Here is an 18,014-nt window from a genome sequence, read left to right on the forward strand (position 1 = left end):
CTGGTCACCTTCTACTTCAAGTGAGGCGTTTGAGTCATCAAAACTCAACACTAACTTTGATTGAAAAAAAAAAAAAGCACTTGGGAGAATATTTAAAACTTGCCTCTTTCAATTTCAGCTTCTGATGCAGTGCAAAACACGCTTGGGTTAGTCACAAGATCAGGATATGAGATGTGAAGTAGTAAATTAGTTTTTAGTTTTCTTCATTTTAGATCATTTGAAAATAGAATTTATCTGCAGCTGTAATAATTAGAGGTGCGAGTTATCGACTGAGGTAATCTATAATTAATTAATCATTCTGCTGACTAATGAGTAATTGATAATTGGCCATCTTATTAAAGACCTGGTTTTTCTCTTGTAACAACAGAAACAACCGGCTTTCCACAGGATAAAGGAGATAATTTTTCATGTGGTGAAATAAAAAAAACAAGTATTTAAAGATTATTTTGTGTCAGTTGTATTAAATACTGTGTCTCGTGTTATTTAGCTCAGATGTATTTATGAAGCAAATCAGGAACCAGTTAGGTTGCTGACCAGCAAAATAAGACATGAAAATAATGAAACGTGAAACACTCAACCTTCCTTGAACAGAAAGATAGACACACGTACCACCATTAAAGAGCGTGTTGAGTGTTTAAATTTCAAAACAGAACCGCATAAAGTTCACTGTCCAACCCTCGCGAGGCTCTGTTGGGACCGTTTCTTTGTCCGTTCTTCTGTCACCGCCATCTTGAGTCCTGTATCAAGTGGCTCCACTTAGCGTAAAGATGACCAGAGGCGCCCTCTGCTGGATGGCGTCTAAAAGGAGATCTAAGCTAATCGATTGGAAATAATTTGAAATTAGAAATTGGTGAACAATTAGGATCTGATTCAGTGTTTGCGTCCCTATTAATTATACATGTTTTACTTGCTGAAATAAGTGTTTGCCAGCCTCTTAACTGTACAGTCTCTTGTACACCTGACTGTAGCTAATGATAAGTTGAATATGGCTGCTGTCTGTGCAAAACGTCTTTATTTAGCCCCTCTGAGGGATAACTAACTTGGTACTCCTTCATTGTGAGTTTCAGTCTCTCTCTCTATCTTTCTCTTTTCGGGCGTTTGACTCACATCTCTGTTTGTCTTTTTTTTTAACTGGCCCTGGCTTGTCGTTCTCCGTCCTGCGTCCTACTCTTCGTCTTTCCCTGTCGTTTTTCCACTACTCTGTTAGCATGCTGAACCTGACCGCGAGCCAAGCCTCTGTTGACATCCTGCAGCCTATAATTGAACTCCCCCTTTCGCAACCTCCTCTCTCCCCTCTCGCGCTCTCTACCTCCGACTCCTCTCTCTCCACCACTCCCCGGCGCCCCCTCCCTCTCTCCACCTCTTTGTTTTGTCTCTCCACTCGTGACATTGACCTCTTTCCCCCGTTCTCCACGTCTATCCCAACCCTCATACCTGCTGTCTCCTCTTCCTCCTCCACTGTTCCCCACCACCCAACTTTCTCTTCCTTCCCGCCCTCCTCCTCCTTCTCCTCTTCTCATCCCAGCAGCCAGAGCCCTACAGCCACCCTGCAGTCCACCAACACCCAAACACAGAGCTCCAGCTCCAGCTCGGGGGATGGAAGCCTGTTTCGTCAGAGAGGGAGCCAAGCAGCGCAGCCTGACGAGACGGGCAGGGTGCCGCCCTACGTGGACTTTACTCAGTTCTACCGACTTTGGGGAGGGGACAACAGCGACACCCAAAGCACACAGGGAGGCCTTGGACCCCAGTAAGGAGGAAAGTCTGAAGGAGGGGCACGAACTACAAGGAGAAACTTTGTTTTTGTTTTGTTTTTTATCAAACTTGTGGATTTATGAACAATATGTACTGTAAAAGAGACTTTGTGAGCATGAGTTGGAAGGGACCGGGGCTTTCTATTATTTCTGCAATGAAAACTGTGAGGAAGTGGCTTCACACCACACTCCAATTAATGTTTGCTTCTCTTCAAAACATAAACAGTCACAGCAATCCAGATTGGTGAAGTACCTGTTGAAGGCAACTCCAGTTGCTGGACAAGGATGTTTTATTCAAAGCCTTAAACTGTAACGAATGAATGAAAGTGTTTGAAAGTACATTTTTTTATTTGCTGTCCAAATATATATATATATATATATATTCTATCTCCAGATAATTTAAGGACCTGTCTGTGATTTCTATTTTCTATGCACATTTTCCTCATCATTATATTCCATTTATTTTGATTCGTAGTGGGACTAGACACATTTTTAATTGAGTTAATCCAAAACCATATGTCGACAAAAACAAGCATTTTCAATTCAAAACCCTCTTTGCTGCCAAATTATTAAATACGCTTGAATAGTGTCGCTATTGTCACCAACTCATTTTAACGCAACTTGAACACAACTGTAGACTTCTCCAGCGTCCCGTCAGATTATTTTTTTTGAAGCAAAAATGTGTTTTTTTTGAGCCAAGATAAGCAGTTTTGATGTCCACTGCCTATGTTGTGCGTCACATTTGCAGGCATCCCGGAAACACGCGAATACAAAGGTTCCAGCCAGAACCTTTGTATGTTAACGAAAAACTAATTGATAAATTAATTAACCTGTCAAACAATTTTTAACTAGTCAAAATCTACACAATTAATTCATCAAAATGGACACAATAAGGTTCCAGCCATAATTCTGACACTTCATGGACGCTGAAAAACGCCTCCAACTATCAGTCATTTCAAACACTGTCATAAATTATGATAAGTGTATCTACAGGGATTCAATTTTGCAACTGTATTAATTTTTTTTGAAAATTCAGTGATCATCTTGAGTCACCGTAGCACTTATATGCAGAGGGGTTTTATTTGTTGAACTGTTCCTGATTGGCTAACTTACATCGCAAATCCACCTCAGACCAAATTCACAGATTTTGATGAATATGTCTGGCATACATCTTTATAAATACATCTGGTAACACCTTATATGAATAAGGCATTTTACTTTGCATGTAAAAAAAGACGAGCTTATGTACTGTCATATTATAAGCAGTATTTTAAATTGTGTCACATATTTATTTATGGAGTTGTGGCTCTTTTGGCTTTCCGCAGCTCGACCCAAACCCACATGGTCAGACCTCTTTAGAGGAAGGCTCGCCGTTTCTTTTCACAGAATACAGCATCAGTCTTCCAGCTCTTAACACCTTTACACATTTAAATATAATGAGTTAAAAAAAAAAAACTTTTTAAGCTTAAACATTTTCTGACCTTCTGTCCAAAACGGCTGAAGAACGTCTCCACAGCTTAAAAGGCTGGATCTCTAAATAATTAAAAAGAAAATCGGACAACAACTTTAGGTGGCAGAGCCAAAAGACTTTTTTTTTTTTTTTTTTTTTACATTTCCCAGCAGAACCATTAAAGGGGCCATTTGTGCCAACATTCTGGCACATTGTGACACCTGACCTTATTTCCGGGAGCGGACTAGAAAACGAGCAACATTTCATTCAGATATTTCTATCACTGATAATTCCATCAGAATACGACAAGAAATACTTGCAGTTTTTAATTTTTTTTTCTGGTTTTGCTTGTGTGGGGGTGAAAACCCCCCCGACGTGAACATGCCATGTGTTTGTGACATTTCTGTACTTGCCGGGCGTCTCGTTTTCGCTTGCAGCGTGTTTGGGTCGGGCCGCGCCTCGCCTCGCTCATGCATCTCAGGGCAGCTCTCTCCACAGTGGGCCGGGCGGCTCTTGGTGTTGAAGACGGCCTTACAGACACATGTTTCGAGTTACCGGCCATCTGTCACCAAGCGAAGCTTAATAACACATTCTGCACGTTACAGAAATTTGGCGGCGGCACAGTCGAATATCTGGAATTGCAGTCAACATGAAAATGGTTCATCAAGGGGCCTTGTTGGTTTGAAAAATCAATTTTCTGCCCACGGCCACCATGTGCAGTCCATGTTTTGTAACAAATCGACCTACCCACCTTCATCTATGGTCATGATCTTTGGGTCAGGTTCTCCAGAGTCCTGCTGATGACCTCATTATTTGATTCAGGTGTGTCAAAGTGGAGACGCATCTAAAAGTTGCAGGAGAGCGGCCCTCGAGGCCTGGAGTTGCCAACAGCTACATACGTGTGTTTCTCTCTCTTTTTTTTTGTAATCATTTTCTGGTCGTGAAATCATTTTGATTGCTCTTGCTGCTTCTTGCTCGTTCTACGGTTCGCAGCTCTTAAATCCAGCTATGGTGGCAGAAAAGAGGCAGCAGACTGACGCGAACTCATCAGTAAACTGTTGAACGCATGCTCATTCTGTCGTCTTTTCGAATGGCTTGGGTGTGCAAATTTTTAATATTTACCTTGCTTGTAATGCTCCCATTTACCTGTGCAGGTGAAACAATGGGGACTGACCCAAGAGCCAGTCAGCAGTAATCGATAACCTTTGAGAACACTTGCAGATCTGCCGGCCATAAAAAATGTCTTCCTGCTTCTGTCCAAAACGGTTAATATGAATCCACCTACACAGTTGTCTTCCAGTCTAAAGCAACCACTTCTGGTTTTCACCAACATGGCGAGCGCGGATGATTTTTGCCTCTCGCGCTGCTTTTCTAAATTAGTTTAGCATTTCAAGTTTCTCCCACACATTCAGATACTTTTCCAGGTCAGTCCGTCCTTGTGGGGTTTCGTCAGCTTGGTGATTTACTTGATCTTGTTTTGGTTTTCCTGAACCTTCATCAAAATGCCTCTTGCGTTCCATTGCCGTGTGGGTTGGCAGCCAACCCTGACATGTGATTGGTTGTTGTGATGCACTTCCCCTCCGAAACAGCTGGCGGCAGCAGTGATATACGCCTACACCTCATATATATATTTTAAACAAATCTCCATATATTTATTCAGTTTAAGAAAACACACTCTATCTTTGGTGAATTCTTTGGAGAATGCAGATGTTGTACTCCGAAGTGACTCAGGCGATGATCAGCCATCGACCATAAAAAAACTGGTTTCTGTGTGGTAAAAATGTCTTTTCTTTCTCCTTAGAATTCATTGATATGTTGATCACTGAAACTGTCCTGATTGTTTACCATCTGCCAGACTTGAAAAGGATCTGCTGCTTGGCCAACTGTGAACCTAAGCCGTAGGAGCCATCGGTTGATGGGGGGGGAAAAAAACTACATGAAGAAAACTGAATCTAACCATCCGATTGGCTGCCACTGACAGGCTCACATCAATATTTGATGAAGACGAGAAGCAGCACGATATGTGGGGCTGCTGCGTCTGCCTTTATGGCTACTGATTGCTCAGAGGGAGAACAAACGCGGCCTTTGAGGATGAGGATCCCAGACCGATATGAGGGATGTTACACTCCGGGAGGCGCAGCAGCCAGCTGGATTAGCCGTAACAAGCCGAGGTGTTGCGAGCTGCGCTGGTGCAGAGTCTCACCAGAAAGGCAATGAGTCATGAGCCCCACGTAGGGGCCAAATAAAAGGCACCTGGTCCTTTGTTCACTCCACTCAAAAGTTTCAGTGAAACATGACGAAGTATTGCAACGGTTACAAAAAAAAATCTAATAAAATAAAGCCTCGCCATATGGGTTTCATGAGACGCAGGCATCAAAAGTGCACAGTTCCTCCAACATGGAAAATGTTAGTCAGGTAAAGAAAATAATAATAAAAAAAAAATGGTGGGTGAAATATGTTTCCATGAATATGGAGCTGGAAACAAAACCACACCTGTGTGTCCAGATGAATTTTTCTGAAATGATCTAAACTGAGCCAGTTTACTGGAGCCCTGTGAAAAAAAAAATGTTTTATTAATATTTTAAGAATTTATTATCTTTTTTATTTTGTCCTCCAAACGAGCCATCCATTTTGTATCGAGATTGTAAACATATCTGCGTTTTGCTTAAACTTTTTTGCATTTTCCTTTTGAACATCTTCGTTCCTCCGACAGACACAAAGCAGTACATAATTATGAAGCAGAAGGAAAGTCAATATATGATGTTTGTGGAGAGGTTTTTTTTCCTCCTTTCTTTACAAATAAAATTTTAAAACATATGACATGAATTCATGTTCAGTCCCCCAGAGGCCAATGCTTTGTAGGACTGCCTATGCTGCAGTGTGTTTCAGGTTTGACTGAAATGGAGACAACATGACGTGATAAGTTTGACAAAATCTGCCGATGGAGACAAATCTGATTGGGGCTGACTGGAAACGAAATCAGCTGCAGCCATGCTCTTGGAGATAAACTGTATTGTATCAAGCATCTCAAGTAACTATGAAAATGCTGCCAAGTAAGTCAAAAGATAACTTCAAAGAAATTTGACTCCCTAACTTAACACAGTTTTATTGCATCAAATTGCAAGGGCAATTTTTTTCTTTAAGTTAGCACACAGCCTAAAACATTTCCATAACATCTAATGGCAACCCATGTATTTGACAGTGCTATAAAATGTCGCTGTGTGCAGGGGAAATGCCTGGTACTGCCCCTTTGACATGATTCTTGTTTGTTTTCATAGTAGTCACTGCTGTCTCTTTGGCGCCCCCTTCAGGAGTTTCTCTACGAGCTAACAAAATGCACCGAGCGTCGCAGCTGCGACGTTTTGAGCAGCTGCATCATTTGTTGGATTGTGTGCATTGATCAGCGTGGCTCCGCTCTCAGTTTGCCTTTGTTTTTGTTTTATTTATTTATTTATTTTTTGCTTTGTTTGTTGTTTTTTTCAGTTTTGATTTTGCACAAAAAAAATCAAACAACTCGTACAGTTGGATGCATGCAGCTGGCCAGTGTTAAAGCATCTCTGAGGAACTGACACTGTCCAACAGAAGCACCTCTCCCTCCCTCTCCCTCTTTCTCTCATATTTCAACATGTAGATGTCTCATGATTTGCGGCCCCCCAGCCCTTCTACCCGCTGATAAAGCAGCATAAAACGGGGAGGAGCTCTCTGATCGTGGGGCTCCTCCTTCCAGTTTTCTCCGTTTTCTTCCACTTGTCCCCCCCGCCCCCCACAGTCACCTCTCACACCCCCCTCCTAGCAGCCTGGTGTGTCAAGAAGAGATGAAAAACCTGTAAAAAAGAAGAAGAAGAGAGAGGCGAGTAGGGGTTGGCTGTTTTTTTCTAATTTCTTGGGGTCGGAGCAGGCGTCACGGCGGGTGCAGGGGGCAGCGCGAGGAGTACGGAGAGGAGGAGGCGACAGCGGAGCGTAAACACGACAGAAAACGGGAGAGTCGAGCGGCGGACAGCGGTGACCCCCCCGCCACCACCGACACCATCACCTTCTCGTCTCCATCCCGGTCGTTTGTTGCGCGGTTTGACTCGGTGGCTTCGCTCGCGAGAGTAGCTTTTCGTTAGCTCCGGGTTGTCGCGGAATAAACGTCGGAGGCAGAAATAAGGAGGCTGCGCACGAGCGGCGGCGGCACGAACCGCAAGGACTCCCAGCGAGCTCAGGACGCTTCCGCGGCGGATAAAACCCCCGAGAGGGGAGGCGGGAGAGGCACAGAGGACCGTAGCTGCTGAGCAGGAGCGGAGCGGAGATACCCCCACCATCACCACCACCACCACCCCTCCACCGAAACCCCGGTTCTTCCCTCCGAGTCTCCAGCATCACCAATGCGATGGCATAGCGGCTCCTGCAGCAAAACCGAAAGGCTCGAGTCGGATCGGCGCTGCTCGTCTCCACCATGAACCTCTGAAAAGACATCCGACACGGGCACAGATGGGTAAGATGAGGAGATGCTCTCTCTATGAGTCTTTTTAATAGGAGTATTCAGACAGGGTGGGCGGCGTGGATGTGGATCAGGACTGCTTTTGGCGTGAAGACATTAACGCCGCTAGTCTGGAATTGAACGGGGTGTTTATGATGCTGGTGGGAGCTGGACCTGTCAAACACGGACAGAAGTAACAACGGGCTTTCAGAGCTCTTTGCTGAGCTCGTGGTTCCCGTTTAGAATCATCTGCTGGGTTTACTTTTGTGCAGATGTGAAGCCGGTGAGAAACATAAGCGACTGCTCTAAGACCTCCCGGCCAGCAGGGGGCTCTCAGAAACTTAGTAAATAAATGGCGTGGTCTATTTTTATGCTTAAAAAACAACAGGGCCATCAAGCAGTTCAGGAATGCTTCCTATAAAACAAAAATACATTTGCTGGTGAAACATATTTGTTAACCCCCTCCAGTGGTTTGTATGTTATTAAACCAGAGGCTACAAAAAGGTATACCCTCTATTTATGAACTGGTTCATTCAGCGTTTGAAGGCATGTGATAGTATTGCTGATATTAGTCAGCACTCTGGTTTTCTTACTGATCTACTGTAATGGACTCATTCCTCCAGCTGTCATAAATAAACGTAACAGCCAGAAAGGGTTAGCAGGCTAACCCCCAAGAGCACAGTTTTTCTCTGTTAATAAAGGTGATGTGACATGCGGCACTTTATATGTACTCGTAAATCAGATTTCCAGAATACAACAAGAACGCGTCTCCGAACTCGGAATTCTACTTGGAAAAGTGCGAGAAAGTCTGCAGGTGTAAAGCGCAATGAAAGTAAAATCCTTGTATCGGCTAAGGTCTGATAAAATCGGACCGATATTAACAGATATTTATTTCCATGTTGTTCTGACCGGGAAAGTGAAAAGATTGGTCGTTTGGTATTTGTTTGGTAACGTGACGTTGATGAAGTAGAGGATTGTGGGTAGTCTAACTGAAGAAGACTGCAGTTGTGAAGTCAGGGTTGTGGTCAGTTTTATCAATGTTTTGAAAAGGTAGTAATTATATATTGCTGCCTTCCTTAATTAACGATATAAAGTGAGCATACATTGTGATGCTAATAATTAGCTTCACAACAATTACCAAATAAATACAAGTGTTTTCCGACTTGCAACCGATATGCGCTCAAAACGGGTGTGATCTCATCCCAGTAGGGGGCGCCAAAAAGCGTTTGACGTTTTTGTGAAAAATACAGGTCTCCAAAAAAAATTCACTTGTAATCCTATTTAGAAAAGAAATTTGCTCAACTTTAGATTTGCTGTTACATTTTCTGGAGAATTTTTAGTTTTTAGAGTGATTTTGAAACATTTGCATGTTTATGTTCATGTTTATATACATTAAAAGCCACTGAAACATTTTCAGAAATCAGACATCTCACTGGAAATACACAGCATGAAGCATGTCTTTAAAAAAATATTGAAAGTGAAGGTTTTGGAAGCACAGACTGAGAGGTCAAGAAGTCCCAGCCCTGTCTAAAATAGTCATCTCACAATTTTACACTTCCAAATGTGAAACAACTGTAAAACATAAATTGAGTACAACGTAGCAAATACAGAAACAACCCTGTTTTAAAATCAATTCCAAACGGTTCGGTGCATTAAAACTGGAACTAGTTTGTAGTGCGCTTCCTGTTTCTCCACACAAACACAAAAAACAACGGCATTGATACAACAGTCATCATCTGCCTGTGCTCCATCCTCCTTCCCAGAGGAAAAACCAATGCCACACATCACCTCCCAAACGTTTGAAACTCTCTGCCCCTGGCGGTCGTCTCCCGAATGTGCCGGCTGCAAGCCAAGCTGACAGATTCTATTTTCATCTTGCACATAGTCAACTGAAACCAAAACTCAGGCCCGTTATACCGCCGCCACGCTGAATCCCATTTCTGATTTTCTGTGAGAGTCGGCTGGCTCTAAGGGGGTCAGGTATTGATGCTGGGGGAGCGCGCGTACATGTGAGATTGAACTCGCCGGCCTCCGTTGGACAGTTTGGTGGAATCTTTGCTCCAATAAACGAGGAGGTGTGGGGAAGGCTGAAGGCAGTCGGACAGAAGACTTTCACTGTGTTGGAATGACGCTGGACAAATCTTTCCGTGGAGCAATCATGTGTTTCACTTTTCATTTCTCGTGGTAGTTACCGCCAAGCATCGTTATTATTCAGCAGTAACTGTAAAACGGGCCGAGCTGTACGACACTCTGAACCGCAGTAAAACCTGACCACCCCTGAGTGTAATTGTGTGCACTGGGACTTCACTAATAAGCAGGTTCCTTGTGCTTTCAGGTTTTTAAGCAGCAAGACATTTCTTAAAATGTATGAAAATGTCATTGTTCTGCTTTCTATCGTTTTTTTGGTAAAACAGCTGTGATGTCAAATAATAAATAAAATGGCAAACTAAAGAGGAGTCTTTCCCAACACCAACCCGTCGACTCAGATTTGATGTCATTTCTTTGACTGATGTCATAGCTTAGAATCCACTTGAATATGAAGGAATTAAAACACACACAAAGTGTCCGATCAATTAATCGGTCCGATTTTCATTGGTCCGATTTTCATTAATAAAGATATCAGTGATCAGACGGTATGATACCTGTGATCTAAGTTCATCTACCTTTGCAAAGCTATATTTAGCGACTGTTCAGATAAAAATATTGGTATTGGACCAAAATTATAATCGGCAGGTCGGGCTTTATAAAGAACGTTGATCGGCCAGAAAACAGCAATCGGTTCACTCTTCAAATATGTCATCTGTTGATGTTTTTATTGATAGAAGATTAGTGGGAAAGTCGTATTTGACGTGCTGTCGCAATAAATAATTAATTGTATGATGAATTATATTGATCTCGATAATTTCAGTTTGTGTGGTTTATCGTTTTTGTCTTTTCTTTCTCTCTCTACCAAAAACTAGATGGCAAAAGTCTTCAGTCTGTTGCATTTGTCTCAACTGTACAGAGAGTTCATAATTCATTTTATCTGTTGTTTCTATTTGTTTATTTTCAATATTCTTCCAGTTCCAGTGTTCAATGTTCATTCAGTGTCGATTTTCATTAGATCCTAAGGTATATTGGCCTTTAACAATGTTTTCTTGCATTATTATGCCCTTACCGTGACATTATTTGAAAATACTCTCAAAACAATAATATCATCATTTATCACAATAACTTCTGGCACAATTCATCTTCCAGTAACATTTGTTATTGTGTCAGGCCTTACTGATCACCGATCAAGCAGAGATATGCTGATTCTGAATAGATAAACTGATCTGACACTGATTCACAACAAGCAACAAAGAATGACAAAAGAAAAAAGTAAGTAGAAGATGCCAAACAATGAGCACAGCTGTAATCTTACCTCACAGTGAACTCCTTGACGGCCTTTTCTCTTCACGGTTAAGAGAAATGCAGATGTGAAAAGACTGAGTGAAGAGCTTTTTCACATGTGCAAAAGGGTGTAGCACATGTAGTAGGAAGGAATGAGTTGGATTTGTGGTTTTTGAGAAAACTGAAAGCAAATGACTGCGTAAGACAGCTTGAAGATGAAAGAGTCATAAATAGATTGAAAGGAAGAATGCTATTTAGATGTCGGAAGGAAAAACGAAATAAGCTTCCAAAACCATTTAGACTCGGAGGAAACCCACCTGAGCCGTGAATTCACTTCCTGCGTCAGATTTGATTCAGAACAGACTCGATGGATTTCTCCCACACTCTCCCAGCTTCACTGTCAGTTTGACGTATCGGCATGACTTGTAAATACACTTGCGTGGTAAGGACCTTCGGCAGAGACAATGGTCCATTAAGTAGACGAAAGGAAGACGCGGCTGCAAAAGAAAAGTACTTGAGAGAAAATCATACTTCATATTACGACTGCACAAATTAGGGAAGCCATTTGTCTCCTTGCATCTCCTGCTCTCGGTAACCATGCAACACTTTCTGCCTCCATGTGCTTTAGCTTCTCGGTTGCGGACATCTAGAGCTGAGGAAATATAATAGTCTGCCATTTATTGCAGCTCAAGCCATCTTTTGTGCTATCGATATTGCACATGATCCAGATCAGTTCTATTTATCCCATTTTGTCAGAGAAATCAATTTTGATTTTGTTGTTGCTTTCACAATTACTCTCCTGTCACTTTGATGGGAAAACGAATAATTTCAGCCCCCTAAAACGTCAAACAATTACTTAAAAGCAATGAAATGTAGACTGTCAGATTGTTTGTTCTCAATCACTTTTCTCATGACGGATAACAAAGCTGTTGGCCCTGAAGTCTGGGAAATGGTCTGTGTCATTGTGTCTCAAAAGGTGAGGATCAGCCTCTTAATTAGGCAACCTGCACTTCACAAAATGTCAGAACGTTTCGCTTTAGAACTAAACGTGAAAAGGATCTGTAAAAACGATTATTGAGTCCAGAAATCGGCCTGTTATCTCATCAGCCATCAGCTATATGGATCTCAGCTTGTGTCAGTAATGTCACGCCTTTCCCACTCCATCATTCTTTGTCCTTTTCATGCTCTCACACAGCTCTTGCATTATGTTGGACCTTCTTTTCAGGGGCAGTGACTCAGGTTGCATTCTGACCCAAATGGCTTTTCTGGCACATAGAGAAGTCGTCTGGGTGATATTGCCAGAGGTGATTAGCTTCCTCTTACGTCATCCTCGCTGTAAACCCTAAAAGTCAAAAGGTCTTCACTCTATTCTTTAAAACAAGTTAAAAAAAATTTTTAAATAATTTTCCAAGTTGCATATTGTGTGAAGGTCTCCAGGAAATGAACACAACTTGGCTTGTTGTTCTAGGCAGATGGAGGCAGACATCTGATATCATGTAGCGTGCAAATGGCAGTGAATGAAGGCAAGGTGCAGGAGAGTCTGTTTTCCTTGGCCTAAGGAAATCTCCACAATCTTGTCAAGGGAGATACCTGGGAAGTAGTGCTTTTTGTTCTGAAGTGTTGGCGTGCGGCAAATGGGACATAATGAACGTTAACAAGCCAAATGGAAAAAAGGTTTGGCCCAGTGTCGATATCCAATATTAAAATTATCTACATAGCTGACGATTGATATATTTGTATACATTTGTGAACACAACACTGGCATTTATTCTCTGCTTTAGTTGAACACCCCACAATGCTGCATCACTCTCGCTGTCACATGACTAAACAAATACCGCTGACCTCCACCTCTGTGCTTCCTGAAACACACAAATAAACAGCAATTGACCTAGTTTCACTTATCAGGGAAATAACATCATTTCTTTATTGATGTTGGTCATTAAAGAAATGGCTAACATCAATCAATACAATATGTTAAAAAATTATTAACATCATAACTAACTTCCTGTAAGTCACTGAAGTTGATCTGCAGGAAACTTTTAGTTAGGTATTTACTAACATCGGCTGATGCAATACATGATATCGATATATTAAAAATTATTTGCGTTGGCTGATACCAATATATTGAAAAATGGCTAACATCTAAGCAGGTCACAATAACCAATTTTGCTTAACTATATGTTGTTCCACAAATTATTGCAAAAAACGACAATATTGGTTTTTTTACACCATTTTCAAATAGTAAAATGATGATGGCATAACAATGCACATACACCCACTGATAAGCTGGATTTTCTAAATTACGTGTAACACTGGAACTTGAAGACATTTTAAATAATTAACAAAACAACCAAATATGATGAACAAAATAAAGAATTTGAGGGTATTCATGTGCAAATGAAATTATCGAGCTCCTTCTAATTTATCATGCAATTAATTTGTTGTGTATTGTGAAAAGTTACGACCGATATGGATGTTAATGCAGAAATATCATGGATCCCTGTAAATTGGCACCATAAAAGGGATGATGTTAGTTTGTATAACTAATGTGTGTGACATCTGTTATTTGTATTGTCATAAGTGTTTGCTCAATATTTATATGAAGGGAAATTTAAAAGTCTTAAGCAGAGGAAATGTTGAACGCATTTCACAGAAACTGACGCTGATCATTGATTATCTGCAGCTTTTTGATCATTTGAAACTTTAAAGTCTAAACTCTGCCACTGATCTTAACAGTTCGTTTTTCCCACCGTCGTTTGAAGTTATGAGATGCAGTAGTGAGAATATTCAAACTCATGATATGGACAATATCCCATCAGTTTGTCTTTGAAACCAGATGACACCAAGTTTAATACAATTAACTGGAACAGATGTGACTTTTAATGCTTCTCTTGACTGTGAAATATTGAAGCAATTTTTTTTTCTGTTGTGCAAAGCACAGTGAAGGGCAACGGGTTAAAATAGGACTTTTCCTGTGAGAAATACTCTGACAAAAAGTTAGTCATGTGGGTTTGGTGGGTTCAAACGGCACTCAGAACCAACTTACTGCAGATCACTGAAGTTGAACAATTTCTTTCTCTGTTACTGTTATGTTGCCATGCCATGCCACTGTTGTTATGCCATTATCATTTTTCTGTGTTACTGTAGATGATTTATTCAGTTTTTCAAATAAACTTGCCTCCATGTAATAGTATTTTATTTGAGTTTTGCATTGGCTCTGTTTGCATGCTAACACTTGCTGGGTGGCAAAATATTGATCCCATATATATATACTACATATTCTATCTAAAATGGTTCAGTCACAGTTTTACAAACTTCATGTTCAAATTCTGACATTTCTTTAGCCTTTAAAATGATTTAATCATATGGGTCGTTTTTGTAATTGCAAAGCAGTACACCTTCCAGATAAAGCTTTACTTGTAAATGAGATGCTATGCTAGTGTCAGCTAGCTTAATGTTTTTATTTTTTGATATGAATTGTTGATAATTTGGTCCACATTCTCTTAGAAGTTCCAGTTAATTCTATGGGTGTAAAACCTAGAATAAGAATAATCTCCTGCTTCATAAAGTGACATGTTGTTTTGAACATTGTAATTATTGACTTCCAAGTCACCTCTGCACCTGCACAGTTAACAAGTCACCTCACTGTTAACTTAGCAAGTTTGCGGCTATATGTAGCAATTTCTCTGTCAAAATCCAATAAACGCTATTGTCTAAAATTGGAATTGGCAGGTCAGGTATTTTAAAGATCGGTGATTGGCTGCTGGTAATTATTAATAACTTGTGTTATTATAGCTGTGCTGTGTTTAGGCCTCTGTGTTGATTCCCGGCTGTTTAAAGATGAGGACTGGTCCGGATTGTACAAGTGTTCAGATGGACAAAGAATATTTCTTGCTGATAAAACAGCGTGCGTTAGTACAAACAGCAATTATAAGAGAGCGCAGTGGCGAGTAGGGGAAAACACTTAGATAATCAGCGTTTGAGGATTTTGGGTCAATATTTCTTGTTTTTCTGCTGCGCTGCGTTTTGTTGGTGTTTTCCCGAATCTTTCGGCAGAACAAACCTCTGTGCAAATCATCGCCACCATGTTGAGTAATCTCACTCTCTCTCTCTCGCTGTTCAGAAGGGGTCGTCTGAGGCTTCAGGATGTTCCTAACAGGTTACGTTCAGTTGAGCAGAGACTGCAGCTGTTGCTTGCTTAGGGAATTAGACCGTGCTCAACCTCTGATCTGGCATCCCTGGACACACATCTACACACACACACACACACACACACACACACACACACACACACACACACACACACACACACACACACACACACACACACACACACACACACACACACACACACACACACACACACACACACTGCTATTCTCCTTCCTAACACTCCTTGTGAAAAACTGACAAGCACACGTCTCTCTTGGCACAACGTTCCCATTTCACTTTACTTGGGTTCCTTACTTCCTCTGCCTACGCTTTGCATAAATGAATGTTGAGCCTCCGCCGCATACATGCATTACAACTTTCCTTTTCCACACACTATGCGTTTCCCGTGCCGTGTTCGAAAACAGAACCGGGACATACGAGGAGAATCTTTAAAAGGTGCGGAACAGATTTGAGCGTTGAGAGCCCTCATTAAGTCGAACGGTTCACGCGTGAACGGCGCACAGTTTTCCAGTCACTTACCTGCTGTCAGCCAACAAGCCGTGCAGATAAAAATATCACATTAAAAGCCAGTGCTATTGTGTTCTGCTGTCACTGTGAAGGCCCACTTCCACCCGAGGCTGGTTGAGTTCCGGGGGAAGGCATGTCAACCCAGCGAGCAACGTGGTACACAACAGAGATAATATAACAGGTGTCACATGAGATATGCTTTAGATATTTACAGCTATTGTCGTCTGACAGCAATTACATGAAACTGTGAGTGAGTTATCTCTGGGGGAAAAGAAAAGGGGGAAATGCGCGTGAATTACTCCCCTAAAATCTCAATTCCGAAAAATGTTCTCTCACAAGCGGATGTGCTCATCGACAATGATTTTCATGGGCAGAAGAGGAAAATACAACCTCACTGTCAGTTTGAACCCAAGTCTAAGCGAACCGTCTGATCCTCATCCTGAATTTTCTCAGCTTTTACTGTCAGTGACATGGCACCAAGCTGGCTCTGTGAAATCAGTTCTTTGACAGGAAAAAAAAAACAAAAACAACAAAGTGTGATCATTTTGAAGCACCATTCCCAGCCAAACAAATAAACCCATTCTTAAATTAGATTTTTGAGACTACAAGCAAAAAATAAATAAATAAATAAAAAAATGACAGCAGGCCCTCCCTTGAAACATCAGCGGGTTTTCTGCCGGTATCACCATAACAAACCGTGACAGGTTTGTTTGAACGAGGCTAGCATTCCCACTCAGACGCTTTGCAAGCGGGGGCTTTTGAGAGCCTGTTCTGGTGATGAATAAATATGGCTTTCCAGGGTGGCAGGTAAAACTGAGGCTTATCTGAGGGATGAAGAACACTCCTTGCAGCGCTGCTGTCTAAGCACGACGATACGGAGCTGCTTTGCAACATTTTTTTTTTCCATGTTCCACCCCATTTTTGTCCATCTCTTCTTCTTGCTATTTTTAAGAATGTTTCTTTTTTTTCCTTCTTCTTCCCACTGAGATTGTTTGACTTTCCTTCCCTCTTCCCCGCTTTAGCACTCTCTTCAACAACACAGAGATGCACCGTGTCTGTCTTATGCCGCGGTCTCGCTGCCAAACTGTCTTAAGCGACCGGGTCGAAACAGAAGCTGTCTGTCCTTTAGGATCTACTTCTCCCTTTTCCTTTTCTGGCCCCTCCTCGGTGTCTAGTTGCAGTCACGGAGACGGCGGGACACCTTGGGAGACCCACGGGCAAGTGGAAATGCTTCTGACCTGTGCCTGACCCAGCATGTGTGTGTGTGTGTGTGTGTGTGTGTGTGTGTGTGTGTGTGTGTGTGTGTGTGTGTGTGTGTGTGTGTGTGCGTGTGTGTGTGTGTGTGTGTGTGCATGTGTGTGTGTTCATAGAGGCTGTGATGCCAGAATGTATCTCTGCTGTAGAATTTATAGAAGGTGCCTGGTGCCAGTTGGAAATGCAGCTGAAGACACTGCAGGGTCACAGATGAAAATGCAGATCTGTCATGGGTTTTTTTTTTGTGTGTTCCAGAAATTAAAGGCTTATTTAAAAATTTTGAAATTTTTTTTTTTCCGGTGTGCAGAGCAGGAGAAGTCGATGTGCTGTCCTTATCTGCGACTGCTAAAGCGTGTTCCTGGGATTATGAGAATTGAATTATCTGACTGAGAATGAATGTGCAGATATTATCCTGTAATCCCTTCATTTAAAGTGTTTTTTTTTTTCTTATCAAATTGCTAGGGGTGGTCTGATGTTAGCTGACAAATTAGGATGCCATTTTTAAAAAAGCAGCCACCCGCTTTGCTTACAAGAGCAGTGTTATGTAAAATTGGCATTTGTGAGCTTTACATCATAATATGATGATATTGTTTACTGAAACACATCGCCAGGGTGTTGCTGTGATTCTTTCATGCATGTTTTAGAAAATCCTTTATCCTTCCGTGGCTCCTCCTCTGAGCCTCATAGAACTCCCCTCCCTGCAAACCCCCCCCACAGCTCCTTCAGACTAGCCAGCAACAATTAGCAAACATCTAATGGAACTGAGCATCTGCTGAGCTCATTACAGGAGATACTTCTCAGTGCAGGGCTGATAAAAATGTTGTTAAAGGTTTAGTGATATGATGACTTCCTGAAGGTGGAGGTTCCGTAAGAGCAGACATTTTTTAAAGAGACAGAGACACAATTTAAAGGTGTTAAAGTACAAAGTCAAATTTCTTTTCATTTATTTTATAAATATTGCGTTTTTATGTGAGGTGAAATCAGCATAGTTATTTGACTGTGCTATAAAATGACATTACGTGCCTGGGAAACACAAAGTACTGCC

The 18,014-nt window shown here is 41.6% G+C and overlaps 1 protein-coding gene across 4 annotated transcripts in view; it reads left to right on the plus strand.

The window, feature by feature from the left end:
• Positions 1-18,014, plus strand: part of LOC129366909 (TGF-beta-activated kinase 1 and MAP3K7-binding protein 1-like) — a 76,991-nt gene that overhangs the window by 12,015 nt on the left and 46,962 nt on the right. Inside the window, exon 11 of one of the 4 annotated variants that reach the window (XM_055041006.1) lies at positions 1,526-2,342. The exons of 2 other annotated variants lie outside the window; for them this stretch is intronic. In XM_055041006.1, coding sequence (XP_054896981.1) covers positions 1,526-1,751 — 226 coding nt within the window. In that variant the 3' untranslated portion in view covers positions 1,752-2,342. Of the gene's footprint in view, positions 1-1,525; positions 2,343-18,014 lie in introns of those variants that run through there. One more of the 4 variants, XM_055041007.1, reaches the window with a different exon arrangement.

The sequence above is a fragment of the Poeciliopsis prolifica genome, unplaced genomic scaffold, assembly GCF_027474105.1.
Source record: "Poeciliopsis prolifica strain line A6 unplaced genomic scaffold, Auburn_PproV2 SCAFFOLD016, whole genome shotgun sequence".
Lineage (NCBI taxonomy): Eukaryota > Metazoa > Chordata > Actinopteri > Cyprinodontiformes > Poeciliidae > Poeciliopsis > Poeciliopsis prolifica.